The sequence below is a fragment of the Anthonomus grandis genome, chromosome 8 (genome assembly GCF_022605725.1).
Source record: "Anthonomus grandis grandis chromosome 8, icAntGran1.3, whole genome shotgun sequence".
NCBI lineage: Eukaryota > Metazoa > Arthropoda > Insecta > Coleoptera > Curculionidae > Anthonomus > Anthonomus grandis.
In genome coordinates this window covers 22,469,037-22,489,419 of record NC_065553.1, presented here as the reverse complement: position 1 = coordinate 22,489,419, position 20,383 = coordinate 22,469,037, and the positions used below count along the sequence as shown (strand labels likewise).

Here is a 20,383-nt window from a genome sequence, read left to right as displayed (position 1 = left end):
GGGAAGAACAAATTTTAAATCTCATTGAAGAAGATCCAACAACAAGTACTCGAGTTGTTGCAGGGCAGGTCGGATTAAGTCAAACAAAAGTATGGACAACATTGCGCGAGAATCAATTATATCCCTTTCACGTTTAACGTGTCCAAGCGCTACTGCCTGAAGACTTCCCCCGCAGAGTTCAGTTTTGTGAATGGTTCCTACAACAACATGAAAATGATCAACATTCAACATCTGCTAATGTGTGGGCAGGAATTGTGAATGGGATACTTGTTGGACCATTTATCTTACCAGACCGTTTGACGGGCGATGTTTATTTGGACTTTTTGCAAAATAATCTGCCTGTTCTGTTAGAAGACGTGCCACTGAATATCAGCCAAGCTATGTGGCTCCTGCAGGATGGAGCACCTGCCCATTTTAGACGAGAAGTGAGCGAATTTTTGGATATAAGTTACCCAAATCGGTGGATTGGCCGAAATGGACCAGTTGCATGGCCACCAAGGTCGCCAGACCTAAATCCATGTGACTTTTTTTTGTGGGGGTATATGAAAAGTTTAGTTTTCCAGACGCCTATCGACACACAAGAAGAACTAATAGCACGTATTGAGCAGGCCGCGGCAACAGTTAGACAAAAACCGATTTCTCTATTGCGTGCCGTTACGGAACAGTGGTTAGCAAATCGTTGTGTTGAAGTTAATGGTGACAACTTTGAACAACTTATTTAAATTAGAGAGGACCGTATTGGACTCATTTTATAACATTTTGGCGATGCAATTTTTTTATTCTTCGGTTTTTTGAATGAAGTTATTTGAAAAAAAATGTTTATTTTACCGAGTTCTATACACAGTTAAAAAAAAGTATCAACTTAAAATCACCCTGTATACATGTAGATCTAATGTTTGTATTTGTATAGTTGTTGCGGTAAGTGAAATATTGTCGAAAAAAGAACGAAACATATTAGAAGAAACTTAAACTTTGATGCTGTAGATTTTGCTTCATTCTTTTTATTTATTTATTGTCACATTTTTCTTATTTATTGTCTCCTAAATAATATGAAAGAACCCTTTGGATATGTTTATGTTTTATTTAATGATTTCTACTTTATTATATTTAATAATAATACATAAGTTACAGACTTAAAATTCACAGTTAATAAAGGCTGCATTGTACAACTTTCATGAATATACAAAGTATCAATTTATTTAATTATTCATCAACGTATATAACTTTTCAAGTACTTATTAATAATTAACAGTAGTCTTAAGTAAAAACTATAATACTAATAAACTATACTGTGCTAAACATAATCCAAAGAGTGGGAGTAGGGCACTATCCCAAGATAGTTGCCCTAGCTGACGACTTAAATTTATTTAAAGATGTACTGAAAAAATCAAGATCTTTTGCAAATCTATTCACTGTAGAAGCTATTCTATTTATAGGACTGTTTAGTAAATAGGATGTTCTGCAAAAGGGAATGTGGAGAAGCGCCTGACCTCGTGTTGTGTAAGAAGATACATGCAAAGAGAAAAGGCACAGACATTCCGGACTTCTAACAATACCATTCAGAACCTTAAACGCAAAGCAAACATCAAAGAACTGCCTTCTACTTGATAAAGAGTTTATGCTCAGGTAGGACATGGTCTCTGAACAGGTAAGATCCAGGCCTGACTTCATAAGAGTATATCTGGCAAACCTGATAAACTTGTGCTGGATATTTTCAAGCCTCTCAATGTGAATCAGAAAATGAGGTGACCAAACAATATTGGAGAATTCGAGAAGAGATCTCACCAGGCAAATATATAGTGTCTTTTAGGCAAGATGTGATCAACTATAAAACAATGAACTCGATCATCTAAAGATATCTAAAGATATAGACTGAAAAATCAGATTCGATAAAAATAAAATGGTTGGTATCTGCATAACGAAGTTAGTAATTTAGCATCCTATTGCTTACATATGATACATATAAAATTTAAAATATAATATAAGAAATAAATTAGAAGACAACATTAATATAAAATAATTTAAGTTAGAAGCTGATCAGCTAGATTAGATCTGATACTGATACTATTTTATTCATGCTAAGAAAATGTACAATTTTTCACACACGTCAAAAATATATATCTAAAGGTCTAAAATGATTAAAACATAGTTTGCAAAATTAAAACATAATAAACTTAACGTATAGTAGTCACGTACATTTAACTTAAGATAAAATCCTACAAAAAACAACTATACTAAATAAAATACATAAGGTGGTTCAGAATTAAAATTTTGTTAATATAACATCAGGATTAATCTTATAACAACAATATTATAGTTATGTAAAATTGAGTAAAATATTTGACTGGTTAAGACCTAAAAATTTATTTAAGCGGTAGAATGCCTTAGTCAACAAATATTTTTTCACGCAATTGTAAAATTGTTTTTCATTCATTCTCCTAATATGTCTAGGCAATTTATTAAAAAAATTAGGTCCAAAATAATTGGTACTTATATATGATTTATTAAGCCTTACATAATTAACCCTTAAGTCTTGGATCATACAAATAGTATCAATAGTATACACTTGTCGACAAGTGGTTTCATATTTCTAAGAAAGAAATGGAAGAATTTAATTTTTTAGCAGGGTGATCAATATGTTCATTAAAAATTAAAATTGTGCCTTTATGTACCCCCAAAAGCTTCACAGATTTAGTATTGGAAAGTTAATTTTTATGGCTCTGTATTTTAATTGTTCTTAGACCAGCACAAGATGATTGTGGATAGATGATTCTATGTGATTTATATAAACTAGAAAGAGGAGAGGCCCCAGGATCCATCCCATGTTTATGTTTGGGGCACCAGACATTTTGCCACAAGAGAAAGTTTGCTGAATTTTACCTGCTAAGTAACTGCAAAGTAACTCCTGACTTATATCTTCAAACCCATTAAAGATCAAACAACACAAAAAAATAATACAGGCATAACAACGTGAAATCAACACAATAACAAAGTAATTATTCTCAACGTGTTTCTGCTTAAAATTTAAAACTACACTAGACACTTCGATGCTTCATACTGTTCGGTATTCCGTAATATATAGATGGAGTCATATAATTAAAAAATTTCTTAAAGAGTGCTTAGGAATGCTATATAGATTGTTAGAGCAAATATTTTAACTATAAGTACGATTTCTAAATTATAGTTTGTTGCTCAGAAATGATGGAGGACTAGATAAAACAATCGTGTGAACAAATGTCGCAAAACTAAATTCCTATTACCCATATTAAGCAATCCCAATGGCTTTATCTCAGACGAAGTTTGATAGTATTTTCTTAAACGGCAACAAGCATTTTTAACTCATTGTAATCTCTGCTTTTCACGTAAATTTAGAAATGGGCCGTATACAAAAGATTACTAGAGAGTACTACTAGTGATTCACACAACATACATTTTGTATGTGTGTACATGTTCCTTTTCCGCCAAAAAACATGGCTACAGAGTTGTTTGGTTTAAGAACGAGATTATGCTTTTTAGAGGCTTAATCATTCTTATAGAGTTTGGTACTCACAATATATTCTCCAAGATGCTGCTTGTGAGGTAAAAAACTATATACTAACTGTGTAATATCGGCATATGCATGTGAGGTACAATATTTATATTTTTTATTTTATCTGCAGCGTATATTATAAAGATAGCCCAAGATTGAGCCTTGTGGAACTCCTGATTCTACGGGTAAGCATACTGACTTTTTTCCATTCATTACAACTGTTTGCATTATGTTGCTAAGGTAAGACTGAAAAAAACCTATTGTATCTCTATTAAATCCATAATAGTGTAACTTGGCAAAAAAAACCATGACAGATTGTGTGACAAGCCTTCGAGTTTCGGACTGATTACGTTTCAGGTAGTACCTTATTTTTATCTACAAAGTCGTTTTGTTTTTACATCACCTTCTCCACAACCTTCGAAGGCAAAGATAATAGTTTTACGGTTCGAAGGTCAGAGCAAGTCTCAGGGTTGGCTATCTTGGGAATTGACTGAATGATATAAGATTTCCAAGATTGAGAAAAGTAGGAATTACTGAATCATACGTGTTATATTATTTGACCCAAAGACATTTGACCTTATAGAGTGAAAATCCAATATAACCTCCTCAATCGACGCAGGTAGAAAGGCAAAACCATCAGTAATTGGTGAGTGATCAGTCATGTATTTATCTATCATTTCATTAGAATTATTTGTATTAAAAACAGAAGCAAAGAAAGTGTTTATCTGATTAACATCTTGTAAGTAACCTGAAATATTAAATTTGATCGATGACTTAATAAAGGGTGTCCCAATAAGAACGCACATTTTAATTGTAAAGTAAAACTCATAATTCATTTTAAACTGAGTGTTATTTATGTTTTAATATAAAGCTAATACACTGCAATTAAACCTGAAAAATAATATCTTGCAAATGACCGTCTCGACTTTGGTGACAGACTCTAATTCGTTTTGAAAAATTTTTAATAACATTTTTACACAATTGTGGCCTAATTTCGTTCTTCAACTGTGGAATTGTTGTTGGGTTATTAGCATATACGAGGGATTTTAAAAAAACCCAAAGAAAGAAATCGCAAGGCGTTAAATCGCACGATCTTGCGGGCCAGTTCTGGTCTCCATTCCGTGAAATGATATGACCGGGAAACTTTCCTTGTACAACTAAATACGTCGTGCGTAGTGTGACATGTCGCACCATCCTGTTGGTATCACATAGCTTCCATATCCATACCATGCAATTGAGGCCATTAAAATTCAGATAGCATGTTACGATAGCGTTCGCTGTTGACGGTAACTGCATTTTCTGCCTAGAAGAAGTACGGGCCAATTGCCCCACCTGTCCAAAGTGTGCAGCAAACAGTGACTCTTAATAGATGCATTTTCTTCTCATGAATAAGAATTTTCTAATCGGCAATTTTGTTTGTTAACAAAGCCATTAGGGTGGAAGTGTGCTATCGGTAAACAGAATTTTCTTCGAAAAATCAACATCCATTTGTTCTTTTTTGCAATAGCCAAGAAGACAATGTACGGCGTGTCGCATGGTCTAATGGCTTTAATTCCTGGGTCACTTGAATCTTATATGTCTTTTGTAAGAATTCGATAGGTATTGCTCTTTGAAATGTGCAACTGTTGTGCACGATGACGGATAGATGTTCCCGGATTCTCGCCAACACTTCATGCACGGCTGCAAATGTTTTCATTACAAAAACCTACTAGTACGGTGACGCACTGGTTTTTTTACGTTCACAACAGAACCATTTTGTTCAAATTTTTCAAATAGTCTTCGAACGGTTGTGTGATTTGGCGCATTATGTCGACCAAAAATGCCAAGCAATTTACGAACTGTTTCCGCAAAACATTCTCCATATTTGTAGTGCGTTTTAACAAAATAACGCGTTGCTTGACCGTGTATCGTTCCATGGCTACTAATCGCAAACTGTTTAAATTATTCTTCTAACTTTTATTTTGTGACCTACAGCGATAAAATGCCGTACAATTTAAGATGTGCGTTGCTATTGGGGCATGCTTTACTTTGCTCTTTTAGAGTTTTCCAGGTTTTTTTGTTAGATTTCCCTCCCTTACCACCTTTCAAACATAAGCTCTCTTTTTCTGATGAAGCAAACTTAGTATCTCATTTCGCAGAAGTTAATATTTTCGAGTGATATTGTTTAACGGCAGCGCAAGTATATCATTATGAAATAAATCATTGTTAATTTTTTTAAATCCCTATAAATTACAAATTTGGGGTTAAATTTCTTTATTTTAACGTGAAGTGTACATAGTGCCATGCGGTGATCTCGTATGCCATTTAAGTCGACCCCAACGATAACAATGCCACGATTAGAAAAAAGATTGGGTCTAATGATGTCGCTGATGAACGTGCAATTCTTGTAGGCTCATTAATGACTTGCAAAAAATCATAAGCCTCAAAGTACTTCGATACAGATTTACCAGGAGTAAGAATGTTCACATTGATATGCCCCATACAAATAACGCAGTCGAATGTTGATGTGGCAGCAGATAACAGGCGATCAAACAAAGCTATTATTAAACAAAGCTATTCAATTTCTTCGTTTTGCTCTTCATCCGAAATTTTTTTAGCCTTTATATTAGTGCTTAAATATATCGCAATTTCGCCGCCCCTTGATGCACTATCTCTACGAACAAGCGATACCCATTAATACTAAAATCGTTGATAGCCACATCAGGAGATAATCAAGTTTTACTAACAGCTAACATATTTAATTGTTCCCTACTAATAAGGTTTACAAGATTATTAAAGCCGGTATAGTGGGTCCCTTCCACATTTACTTAAAGATGCCTTGATTATACCATTATTTAAGGGTGGAAACTATGATGACCCATCAAATTTCAGACCCATACCCATGCTTCCCACGCTTGGCAAGCTTATAGAGAGATTGGTAAAAACTAGGATGATGGAATTTCTAAACGGCATAATGTTCTTAACCATCAGCAATTTGGATTCCGGATGAAACTGGGTCCATCGGATGCTATTTTCAATTTTTTGGAGAGTCTGTACATGGGGTTAAACGCTGGGGAGAGTGCGGCGGCGGTGTTCTGTGACTTATCTAAGGCGTTTGATTGTGTAAGTCACAGAATACTGCTGCAGAAGCTAGAAATCTATGGATTCAGAGGAGTTGCTCTTGACTGGTTTCGTTCTTACCTATCTGGAAGAACACAAAGGGTATTCTTTGACAATGATATGTCATCCCGTCTGGATATGGATGCGGGTGTACCCCAGAAGTATTCCACTGTTCTTGGACCACTATTGTTCCTGCTATATGTCAATGATACCTCTCAAATTCCAATTAGGGGCAAATTTACTATCTTTACGGATGATACAACATTACTTTGGAATGACACTGACACCAAGAGGTTAAAGAATATTGTTGAGATTTAATTCTTATAAAGTCATGATGTGAATCTAATAGATTAACTTTTAATATTTCTAAAACTAATATTTTAACTTTTAACTGTCACTTTGCAAAATGAAACAATAAGTCCTTCTGAAACATGCAAATTTTTGGGTCTGACGATTGATAAGCAATTAAAATTTGAAAATCATATCTCCTCTTTAATAGGGAAGTTATCATCCAACTGTTATGCTATTAGAGTAATAACACATTCTCTAGGACTTGATGTGGCTAAAATTGCCTACCATGCTCTTATTGAGTCTCATCTGAGATATGGTATTGTGTTTTGGGGTGTGTGCTCTCAGTATTTGTTCAGCTATCTATTTATTTTGCAAAAAAGAGCCATACGCTACATGTGTGTAGCTCCCTTTCGTAGCCCCTGCAGGCCATTATTTTTAAAACACTGTGTCCTGGCATTGCCATGCCTTTTTATTTTAGAGACTGTTTGTCTTATCCACAAAAAATATCGCCATCAGCTTGGCACCCCCTCCTCGGGTTACAATCTCCGAACAACCTTCTCTTTACCTCTGTCTATCCCAAAAAGTGAGCAGATTAAGTCCTCTATTGTGTACGGGGGCAGAAGGCTTTTTAACCACCTACCCCTTTATATAAGGCTAATAAATTGTGAAAAACGTTTTAGGAAAAATATAAAGAAACTTTTACTTGCTAAAGCATTTTATTCTCTAGACGAGTTTTTAAATACAACTTTTTGACAGTAAATAGTTTTTCGTAGTGTGATGTGACTTATTACTACCTTTTCTTTGGGTGTGTTCTATATTCTATGTATGTAAGAATTGTTAAAAATATTTTATATTTTTGTAAAATATTATGTTGTCAACTATTTTTAAGGTTTTATATAATGCTTTGTTAACAACAGATTATGTTACGTAACAATAAAGCTATTTTTGACTTTGACTTTTGACTATACATTTGACCTTACATTCAAACGTCCCACCTTCAGACCTATGTTTCAGCTTTATATTGAGAGAATTTCCACCAGAAGGTAGACCCAGCGATGATACAACAAAATAAATTAAAAAACAAAATAACCTTGTAAAAAAAAATTAAATGTAAATATTTATAATAACCTTATAGTAGGCACCCAAATTTCATGCCTACAAAATCAAACTAGTACTCGAGCTAAATGAGGATGATTTTGATCATCGTGTACAATTTTGTGAGTACTTTAGTGAGAGGTTAAATGGTGAAATAAATTTGCTGTACAATTTCTGTTTCTCGCACGAATGCTCTTTTTATTTACATGGTGAAGTCAATAGACACAACTGTCGATACTCGAGCGACACTAATTCTCATTTATTTCGAGAAAAACATACACAGTGACCTCAAAAACTTCATGTATGGGCTGGTATTCTAGGAGATCATATTGTTGGACCTTTTTTATGAATACAAATCGTAATGCTCAAAATTACTTGGAACTTTTGCAGGACGCTATCAATCCCAAAATAACTAAGTTACAACATCATTCGTCCGTCATTTCTATCGTTCGTCATTTTTATGAAAGACGTATTTCTTGGACGATGGATTGGCCGTAGAATGGCCTGCTAAATCTCCCGATCTCACCCCTTTGGATTTTTTATAGGGTTATCTTAAAACCAAAGTCTTTGCCACAAAGCCTGATTCTCTTAAAGATCTTCGAAATATTTATATTATTTAAATGTTGTATTTTTGTATGGAGGTCCACGGATATAATTTTCATTAATAAAATAGGTGTCAGATACTTTTTTTTTTCATTTAAAAGAATATTAATTTTTTTATCCACATTATTACAGAAATATGAATATTTCTTGAGAACGAATTGATAAAAAAAAATAAAACTAGGGCTATGTAGAGAATAAATTACCTTTAATTCAAGGTATCACTTGATTATCACGAACCCTATTCTCATTTTAAAAAAATATTATGGGGGTTAGGGGATGACGTCAGAGAAACGCAATTTCTGTCAATAAATGTCCCCCTTAATATTAAAATTGACGTGTTCGGCCGTTTTTGGCTAAACAATTTATTTGCCTAGAATTTCATGGTGGACTGTTTTGTCTCGGGCACCCTGTATATAAACCACTAAAAAATTAAGATTTATTGAGAAGCGAAAGATCTGTTGTGTTTATTTTTTAAAGCCTACTATGCTTGTTGCATAATTAACGACATTAATATTATTATTACTTAATACAACCATCGTTATGAAATATGGAGAATCCAAAAAAGCAAAAATTACGGAAAAAAATACCAGATACGGTTTTTCGTTTCTTTTTATCTCGGACAACAGTATATACTCGCACATCCAATTCTAAAAATAACTCTTTCGGCAACTTACCTCGGGATCTAAGCGTGGTGGTATAGGCGGGGGCGAGACCAGCGGCGGTTCCATCCACCTCTTGGCCGCCACAGGGGGCGTCGTCGTGACCATCTCCTGAGGCGTCGTCGGGGGTGAAATGATCCACTCGTTGGTACTGGCCGTACCCGGACTCGGCGTGGACGGATGCGAGTGGGAGCCCGAGAAACTGCGAGGCACCTTGGGCGGGGCCACCGGTAACGGCGCCACGCCCAGCGGGCGTTGTCCGCTTAACCCGAACGAGTTCGGATCCGGTGATTCGCCGGGCGTTTCTGGTTTGTCGTCGAGAGGTTCGTTCTAAAATTGTTACAAAAGAATTACGTGAATCGGTAATGCTTTTTTTTATTTTGTTTTTATTATTAATCCTTAACCGGAGTATTATTTTATGAATAAAAAGGTATAATATATCCCAATTGCTCCATTTGATCCTTCATAGAGATTATAGAGAAGGTTTATTTTAGTAGAAAATAGTGAGTTTGTCTTTTATATTTTATTTTTTAAACACAGTTTTAGTACGGTTTTATTTTACCATTTTAACTCTACGATAAAATTAATTTTAAGTTTTATCTATTTGCTTTGTTAACCTCAAGTTAAACTACTCGCTGTTTTCTGCCTGACAAAAATAAATTAATTAAAGAAGACTCCTCAAAGCCGATATATTTTAAAATCGCAATCATGAAATTTAAGAATATTTCTACTGATCTCGTGAAGAACATAATTATTAAAAAATGGATTATGATCTAAGAAAAAATAAATATTCCATTAAATGTTTTTCTAGACCTTCTTAAGTTTACCTTGCAAGATTTACAAGTAACTCTAATTAATGGACTGCCATTTGAAATACCGTTTTATAAAAGATATGTTAAAGATATTGTAACTGTTGTTCCAATAAACCAATATTTAACTATTCAAACTCTAATCTAAAGAGAACTACCCAAAGTCTCGGTCTCAAAAGTATTTATTAATTCTAACAGTAGGTTACACGTGTAATCTCGGGTTTATAGCTTACAATTTGCCGATTGTTCGGCTATTTATGTAGGTCAGTCAGGCAGGAGAATTTCCACTAGAATACAAGAACATTTGAGTCTGGTGAATAAGTTTAGAGACACTGATACTATTGAGACCAAGTCGGCCTTTGCTACAGATTTATTGTCATCGGGCCACAATTTTACTGTTCCTGATAATGTATCAGTCATGCATGAATGCCAAAAAAGCAGAAAACTGGACCTTCTGGAAAAATTAGAAATCACCAAAACCAAGAAAAGCTCAATCCTAGACTGTGTTAACGACGTTTTTAATTTTGATTCCGGACTCATTTTTAACAAACAATTGCCTGACATACTCTACTAGACTCTACTTCTACTAGAAATATCACCAAGCATCTGGTAGCGCAGTAGTTTACATTGCTTAACTGACGTCTTTTTCGAGACTAGCAGTGGGTTCGAATCTCGCTTAGGACAATAATTTTATATTTTTGAATTTCATCAATTTTAATTTAGTTGTTTTGGTTTTTTACAAACTTGTGGCGTATCACATTCCTAAGAATTTATTTTATTTAGTGTGTGTGTATAATGTGACCGTAAAGCATGTACTGTTTTAAGTCGATTTTTAAGGTACCAATTTTATCTAACTTTAAGGTTTTTATTGTATATCTTTAAGGTTGTTATTGTATATGTAATCTTAATATGAGCAAAACACGTGTAACTTACTATTAGACTTAATAAATACTTTTGAGACCGAGACTTTGTGTAGTTCCCTTTAGATTATTGAATCTAGGTCTCTTTGAGAAAATGGACGACTTCTTTCTATTCTAACTCTATCTAGCAGTTATCACCCCAAACTTCAGTCTTAATCATTAAAAAAGAAAATGGAACTTTGGAAACTAACTTGTATCATAGGCCTACATTTTCAGAGCTATACATTAATTATTTTTCTTTACACCCTTTAAGGGATAAAATCAATATAATTAAAAACACTTTCACAATTCAAATTTAGAATGCATTAAAAAAATACTTTTAGACAACAATTACCCACTCTCACTAATAAAAAAAAGTACTCTATAAATCTAACAGCGTAGACAGTACACGACAGCTGATGAGAAAATATTTTGCAAATTACCATACGTACAAGGACTAACAGAAAAATTAAAAATGACCATAGAGAAATACCCAACTTTTTATAACAAATGAATAACAGGATCTCAAAAATATTTCAGCACCATAAAAACTAAGTATTTCTCAAAATTAAAAACAAAAACAGAAAACTCGTTTAACTCAAATATAATTTATCGTATTGCGTGTGACGATTGAGATAAGTGCTATATAGAACAAACCTCGGGATACTCAAATAACAGAATTTGAGAATACAAAAATGACCAAAAAAACGTTCAATCAAAAAACCCAACGGCTTTAGAACAACACAGACAAGAACCAGGACATAGTTTCGACGTTGAAACTGTATTAATTCTCGACCAACAACCGAACTACAAAAAAACAATTATTTCCAAAAGGATTCATATAAAAAAATATATAGACAAACTGCGATAAATATCGACAGTGTGAAAACTCCTCTATGCAGCTCAAATAATACCATATTATTGTTAAAAAAAAACTAAACTACAGTTATTGACTGATAAGAAGTGTGTTGGTATATAATGCACTTCTTACACATAAGAGCTGAATTATGACAAATTATATTTTAATAGTATTGTCTGTATCCATGTTCGAGGTACAGTACCTAAAAGTTTTCTGTGTAAAAGTTCATTTTAAATCTGTTTTTTGACTTAAGCCAACAATTTTAGGTTATAAGTATTTTTTTCTCATTGTTGTAATATCCATTTCTTTCGCGTTTGTATTATAAGTGTGTGTCTAACGTTGGTTGTACTATAATTATAAAAATCATTTTTATTTATTTTTAATTTTAATTATAATTAAATGTTAATTATACAAACACTTTCGTTGTTTTAGTAATTATTGTATTTAATCGCCTTGAAGACGCAAATATATTTTGCGAAACGTTGGGAAGTTTAAATAGAATAGAATAAAATAAGTTTATTTACATCATAATATATCCACATACATAAATATAATGCATAACATAGACATACAAAATGACGAATTATGCACCTAGATAACCGAATATCTGCATGTGCTCCTAACTGTTTTTACGAAAAAAAATATTTAATAAAGTATACCCTAACCATTACAAAAAAAAAGAACCACAATAACAAAACATACAAATAAATACATATATCATCCTACCCCCAGCCCTAATTCACTTTCACAAAAATCTAACCTAGATGAAAAGTTCTTCACATAAGAGTGCTTGTAGAGACTTTATTATTCTCATTGTTACCAATAAATCTCTTTACTTTCTTCAAAATAATGATTCTACGACAGTTAGAAACAGTGCAACTCGAGCAATTAGTACGTTGGCTACAGGAGGGCCTAACTCAAGAAGAAGTTGCTAACCAGCTAAATGTGTCCCAAAGTGTCGTGAGTCGTGCATGGAATCGATATGTAGAGACTGGGTCTGCAGCTTACAGGCATGGTGGAGGCCGAGAACGTGCTACAACTAATGCTCAAGACCGCTATATAACAGTAACCGCAAGAAGAAACCGAAAATTTACGGCTTCGAGAATTAACAGCTTCTTAAGGCATGCTACTGGGAGGGTAATTTCTAATCAGACCGTTAGAAAAAGATTACATGCGTCCAATTTAAGAGCCAGACAATGTGCCACACATCCATGGTTAACGGGAGAACATCGTGTAAGTTTCACGATGGAAATTCAAGTAATTGGAATTTTCAAAACTGGAGGTCTTGTATGTCTACGGATGACTCCAGACATCGGCTACATATGTGTGATGGTCGAATTTTGGTGTGGAGGGAAAGGGGACAGCGATACCATGAAAGTTTGATGGCGTCCTCTACCCTTTTTGGTGGCGGTTTAGTTTGCGTTGGGGGAGGCATATGTTTCGATGGCCGCACCGATTTAGTGGTGTTAAGAAATGAAACAATGAACGCTATACGATATAGAGACATTATTATAGAGAACATAATTATACCATTTTTTGGTGCAATAGGCGAAGAATTCGTTTTAATCAATGATAATGCGCGCCCACACCGTGCGAGAATTGTCAATGATCGCATTGAATTTCATGGCGTTACCAGAATGGACTTGCCACCACATTCACCCGACATGAATTGCATTGAACATGTATGGGCCAAAATGTCTCGAAGATTAAACCAGCTCGAACAGCCACCTCTAACCTTAGAACAAGTAGCCAATTAATTACCGGAAATATGGCAAAACATTCCTCAACACTACATTAACAACTTAATAAGAACTATGCCAAAAAGGGTGACAGCACTAAGACGAGCCAGGAGTGGACCTACGAGGTATTAATTTTCATGACAGGACTTTGGGGCACGCTTTAGAGGGTGTAATTTTATTTTAATTTTTCCTGTTGTGTGTTAAAAATTTAAATTTTTTAGGAGATATTTGTTTATTTTTTTTTTTGGGGGGCTATTGTGAGTGAACTTAGTAGAAATTTATTTATTACATTTAATTTTGTTTTATTGTAAATCATTCGCAAACTAAAATTGCAGATTTTTATAATATCCACTTCGATTGTTGAGCAGTGTAAATTAAAAATTTTTGGTGCAAGATAGTTTAAAGATCTCTTGCTCAAGTTTGTGTTAATTTTTTGAGTAACTAAGTGTTTGTTTACGAAATTTCTGGTATTATAAGAATGCATTACATAGTTATTTTTTTCGTTATTTTTTAAATAAAACAGCATACCTCTAATACATAGATTATTCGAACATCAAAAAATATCGCTGGAGTATAACAGATTTATTGAGTAGAGCTTATTTTTAGCAAACACAACTTTTAATATATAGTTCTGCGCTACGTTTAAGGAATTTAAGGAGTTTTGATACAGACCTCCCCATACAACAATACCATATCTGATAAGTGACTCCACCACGGATTTATATACGGATATTAAAATTTTTTTGCATAAAATTTGCCTTAAGATATAAAATGTTCGTAATAGCTTTCGAATATGCTTAGTTACATTTGAGGGGTTCAATTTCAAAACTCGCCTTATCCATTTATTGCGAAAAATAAGGACATGGTGTCTATAGCATCTGTTAATGTCCCTCTATACATTAGACAAACTTAACCATGCCAAAACTCGCCCTTACCTACGGTAAAAGCATAGGAAAAATTTAGTATCATTTCAAAACTTGTCTTATCCATCGCCTGTATCATTCCAAAAGTCGTCTTATCCAAGCGACCAATCAGAGCGCAGAATTTTGTTTTCATGCTGGTGGTCGCGTGATTTATTATTTTTGCATCATTTTGATTCATTTTGTTTACCCGTGGCACAAGGAAAAGTCAGGCGACGTCCCAGTGATCCGACAAAATGGAAAAATAGTGTTGCAAAATTAAAAAGGTACCTACATTGTTTTTGTTTATAACGTTTTAATAATATTATTTAGATATTTTTTTTGTAGGCGTGCTCCGTTGCAACTACCAGTTTTTCCAAAATGTCACCATTTATCGGGTAAAACCTACCGCCGTTCAACTCTTACAATGCAAGATATTACAGTTTCATGCCCTATTTTATTCTTTAAAAATAAAGATTGAACAAAACAATTTTATTTTAAAATATATGTCTGTTGAGATCCTATCCAGATCAAGAGCGAGAAAACCTGATGCATCTAGGAAGTCTGTGGCGATCAAGTATTTTATTAAGATATGAGAAACAAAGAATTTCAAAATACATTTAAAAGGTCTTCTGCAAGTTTTTAAGGATCGCATTCAAAGAATTGGACGAGTTTTTCTACAAACTGGCTTACCACCTAAAGAAAATCGTGGTGGTTCAAAACAAAAACCTATGTATGCCAAAAAAAAAGGCTGTTAAAATATTTATTGCGAAACTACAATGTTCTGATGTACATTATTATAGAGAACAAAGCAACAGACAGTATTTGGCTTCTGATTTAACTATAAACAAATTGTTAAATATGTATAATAACCAAGTGCCTGAAAGTAAATTAAAAGTCAAAAAAACTTTTTTTAGGAGTATATTCTGCCTTGAATATAATATTGGTTTTGGATCACCAGCATTCGACATTTGCTCTCGTTGCAGTTCTTTAACAGAAAAAATTAAACAAGAAAAGGATAATGACAAACGTAGTCAACTTCAAATTGAAAAAAGAGTTCATATCTTAAAAGGCCAAGCCTTTTTTTCCAAGTTGAGAGAAACAAAGGAAAACATGCTCGTCTTATCTTTTGACTGTCAAAAAAACTTGGTGAACCCAAAAGTCCAAGATCAGATCGCCTATTATAGCCGCCAGCTCTACACTTATAACTTTACCATTGTTAAGGGTTCCTCAAAAACTAAATTACAAAATAATAACGTGTTCTTATACACCTGGATGGAACACGAGTTCCATAAGGGCTCGAACGAAATTGCCTCAGCTGTTTTACATTGCCTATCAGATCTCATAAATTTGTCGGGTTACAGCAAAATAAGATTGTGCGCAGATGGCTGCGGAGGGCAAAACAGAAACTCCACAATGGTTGCAATGTGCATTTACTTCTTGGGGAATATCGCACCGCCCCATATTGGTGAAATCGAGCTGGTTTTTCCCATTAGAGGTCATTCATTCCTACCATCGGACCGTGTATTTGGAATCACCGAAAAAAAAATTAAGAAAACTTAGTGAAATCACAAACCCCAACACGTATATCGATATCTTTAAGGAAAGAGGAACCGTCATTAATTTAACAGATACTGGTGTCAAATCTTGGAAGTTGCAAAGGAGTATCTGAAAGGTGTGCAGTCTTGGCACTTAAAATTTTCTAAAGCGAAAAGGATTGTTATTGAGAAAAATGGTGATAAAATAACAGTTAGAGGCGAAGAACACTACAACAGTGATGTTGGAGAATCCAAGACAATTTTTAAACGTGGGAAACGATTGAATCAAATAGAAGTGGGTAACATTGATAAAGGAGTGGCGGTTAATGAAAAAAAAAAGTTTAAGATGTCAAAAAGTTACTAGTTGCTCATTATGGGGAAGATTGGATGGGGAGAAATGATTTAGAATTTTATAAAAATTTCTTCGAGGAGGAGAAAAACATTGGGAGAATGGACGAAGAAACTGAAAATCATAAATTTTGCGAAGGAGGAGTGGAAGAAGATATTTCGCTAAGAATTTAAGAAATTACGATTTTTTAAATAATGTTATCTTTTTTTAGTAAAAAAAAATAAGATCAGTCAATTGCTGTACTTTTTCGTGCCAAAACTTGTCTTATCCATGCAGTCATGCCAAAACTTGTCTTGTCCATATTGTTTTAATAAATTTTATGGAAATTAAATAAACAGGATTTAAATGAATGCTAAAATTAGCACACAAATGATTATATAGTAAATCCGTACATATTAAATTTGTATAAATTTGTATTTAAAAATCTTCTAAAACGTTTTTTGCCAATTGTGAAATTTTACCCAATATGGAGAAGGCAAGTTTTGAAATGGAACCCCTCATTAAAATATATAAATATATTTTTATTTTACGAATGCCCATAATTGTGCTTCTCCTTACTTTATCCCAAGTGTTATCTGGAAAAATGACTGCTGTACGCCGGCATAAAATAATTACAAATTCGTTTTTTAGGTTACACAATTTTTAGATCTGTTAGTGAATTAATATACAAAATGAAGAGTACTGGGCCCAGTACGGTTCCTTGAGAAATCCCAATCTCCACTTTCAGGGGATCACTCAAAATATTTTCTGTTTTTAAAAATTGTTGTCTACTTGTTAAATAGTTTCTTAAATAAATTTAAGACCGTGCCCCTCATGCCGGATCTGGACCTGGCACGGTATCAAAGGCCTTTTCCAGATCTAAGAATACCCCCAATACACCTTTTATTATCGTCGAGTGAATTTGTAATTTGTTTAGTAAGCTGATAGAGGGCGTATGTGGTACTAGATCCACTAAGAAAACCATATTGGTGTTTGGATATTGAGTTTTTTTTTCTTTAAATATGTTAATAATCTGTCTTGTCTCCGGATTTAAAAATAGGCGAAACAACTGAAACTTTAAATTGTTCAAGGACTTTGCCTGCGGCAAAAGTTAGGTTAATAATGTGAAACAGGGGACCAGTTAAAGATTGATGTGCCTTTTTAATAAATCTAGATGTAAAATTATCAATTCTAGGAGAACTATCATTCTTAAGACTATTTATTTGCATAATTACTTCGTTTTTATTAACTGGATTTAAAGATATTGAATCAACTCAAACAGGATCCTCCAATAACATATTTTGAGTTGGCTTAATTTTTCTGTACATATCTAACCCTACGTTAATGAAAAATTCATTGCAATAATTTGCTAGTTCTCTGGGGTCATTAAAAAGCGCATTTTTCGATCTTATTTAAAATTGGTAAAGAATTTTTTTGCTTTTTGGATTGACCATTAGTTGCTTCAGTTATAAATTTGTTTCAGATTGCTGCCAGAATTTTCTATTTTATTTTTATAATAGGTATGTTTAGCATTGATCAGTATATTTAAGAAATTTCTATATGTTTAGGATTGGGCATTTATTTTATTGGTCCCAGATCTTGAGAAGTGACAATATCTTCTACTATATTACATACAGATTCGACCAAAGAATAGTAAACCGTTTATCGTAACTTCTTATTTAACACTGTTCTTAATTGATAAAAATCTGTAATGAATTTTTATAAATCTTCTTAGCAGCTTCTACAATATGATCTGACCATCTTAGAAATTGATCCATTGTTATGCCCAAGTATATTTTAAGTGTTACTTTCACGAAAAAACAAACTATAAACCCTTTAATTCAAGAAAATAAATATTCATTATTACCTGCGATATTTCGGGCGTACTCAGAGTAAGATTCTGCCTACTCGGTACCCGGTTCGATTGTTTCATCCACCTGCCCCACGTGACAATATTAATATTCATCTGTTTGGCCCTCGGCATCACTTGCTTGAAAATCCTCTTCTGACGTTGCAGTTTGGGTCGTTTCGAGATCATCGGGTTCAGGAATTTGATCTAAAGTAAAAATACATGATCAAATTAAACTGAATTATCATTTTTTCACGGGTTACCTCTGCGAAAATTAGACCTTGAGGCTCAAGGTGCAAGACCATCCCGTCCCTGTCGTTGTCAATAAACTCTTCTAATTTTAAAAATATCACTCCGCACAAGGACCGCCAATCTTTCCAGTAAACGCCTATTTCTAGCTCGCGGGATTTGTCTAATTCTATGGAAAACCTCTGATCCCAGGCCTAAAATTTGTATTTATAAAATAACTAATATTCAAATTCAAGTAATTTTGATTGAGTATTACTTGTTGAGAGCATTGCCGCCAACTAGTCTGGGCCACCGTGTTATTGTCTAGTTTTAGCACTGCCATTATTTCATCACTCACGTCTTCTTTCACGCTGTAACTTTTCGAGGAACTTCTGCCCGTAACACCTGCAAAAACGACATCATAACGTTTGAGGATTATTAGTTGTGTTTTACTAATTAAAACAACCTTTTTTGAAAAACCTGAGGTCCATAGGACTTGAGCTGCCGTCCGATTCCTTTTTTGGCCGTCCCGGTACGTCTTCTAACAGGTCTTGGCACCCCATTAATCTTACTTCTAAAGTACCTATAATAAAATAATCCATGGTTAAAATTTAAAACAATATAATACATGCAAAATGCCGAGTCATATAAGGTTAGCAACTTGCTATACTTCCAACTTTTGCATTTCTGCGACACTATTCATGACTAAGACTTATATTTGGCGTACTTATTAAAAGAGGGAATCATATTTGCAATAAACAATGCGAGACTCTAGCTACCAATCAAAATTTACACTCCTTAAAATACAGTAACTTACTTGACACTTCTACAAATAAAAGAAGATCTAGAGAGGATAAAAAAGACAGGATGTTACCTTGCTATAGGGCCAACTGTCAAGCTTAACTGAGGAAGATTTTTAATAATTATTTGGCATGGCAAACCCATCCAGTAGACTTACAAAGTTTAGATTAGTCCTTAATAAAGTACATTACAGGTAAAAAAAACGTCACACCAGACGAGTATAAAAATTTTCGCAGATGATCTTAAAAATTTAGGCACGAAGGTGGGTAATTCTATTTTGCTATAACCAGGGCAGTGGCAAAGAAGTTTGATAAGAGTAACAACGGTAGTTGAGAATTGATTCGCAGCAAACGATTTGATCACCCGGCGGTAGTAGAATTAATTAAACGACCAGAGGACTCTTGTGAACTCTGTTTAGTTCCTATAAATCAGGTAATTTTGTTTATTTTAGGAGTAAATGTACAATTTACATGAAGCAGGATCCTCGATTGACGTTGATACTAGCTGCATCGTTAAGAGACCGGCAAATCAATTGAAAAAATTCGACATTCGCGAATTAGTAATTATTAAAAAAGAATCAAGTGCACAATAATTAATAAAATATACACTACCGCTCAAAAGTATTTGCCCACTATGTATTCTTTTTAATATTTTATATTATATACAAAAATCTTATCTTTATACCTATATTTAGATTGTATCTCTTTTAAAAATTGCATATATGCTTAAACAGCATACCTATCAACTATGGTTCGTTGAAAAACACTGAGTATTTAAAAATAGTCTTGCAAATAACAAACAATGTAGTGAAAATATGGACTTCTTCTAAAAAAGTAATCTGTTTACAGTACTGGTAAATAATTTCGCCTGCTTATTGATGATTGTCACCGTTTTTTTGCTGGTTTTTCAACATTCTTTAATATGGCTAAAACAAAAGAGTTATCGGTAGAAACAAAAGGTATTATCATGGGAGTTCATAAGGCTGGAAAGGCTAACCGTCAAATTTCGACGGATTTTGGAATTCCAAGGCGGACTGTCGATTATAATGTTAGGAAATTCACCAGAGAAGGGACTATTAGCAACAAACCTCGATCGGGAAGGCCAAAGGCAACAAGTTGAAAGGAGGATTTAAACATCATAATTGCAAGCAAACGCAAT

The 20,383-nt window shown here is 33.8% G+C and overlaps 1 protein-coding gene across 3 annotated transcripts in view; it reads right to left on the bottom strand.

Annotated features, from left to right (window-relative positions):
• The window catches only part of LOC126739275 (serine/threonine-protein kinase N), a 141,431-nt gene that overhangs the window by 32,785 nt on the left and 88,263 nt on the right, over positions 1–20,383 (bottom strand). For all 3 annotated transcript variants that reach the window (XM_050444879.1, XM_050444880.1, XM_050444878.1), the window contains exons 7-11: positions 18,891–19,007; positions 18,702–18,829; positions 18,460–18,639; positions 18,215–18,403; positions 9,292–9,606 (exon numbers count right to left, since the gene is read on the bottom strand). In XM_050444879.1, coding sequence (XP_050300836.1) covers positions 9,292–9,606; positions 18,215–18,403; positions 18,460–18,639; positions 18,702–18,829; positions 18,891–19,007 — 929 coding nt within the window. The remainder of the gene's footprint in view (positions 1–9,291; positions 9,607–18,214; positions 18,404–18,459; positions 18,640–18,701; positions 18,830–18,890; positions 19,008–20,383) is intronic.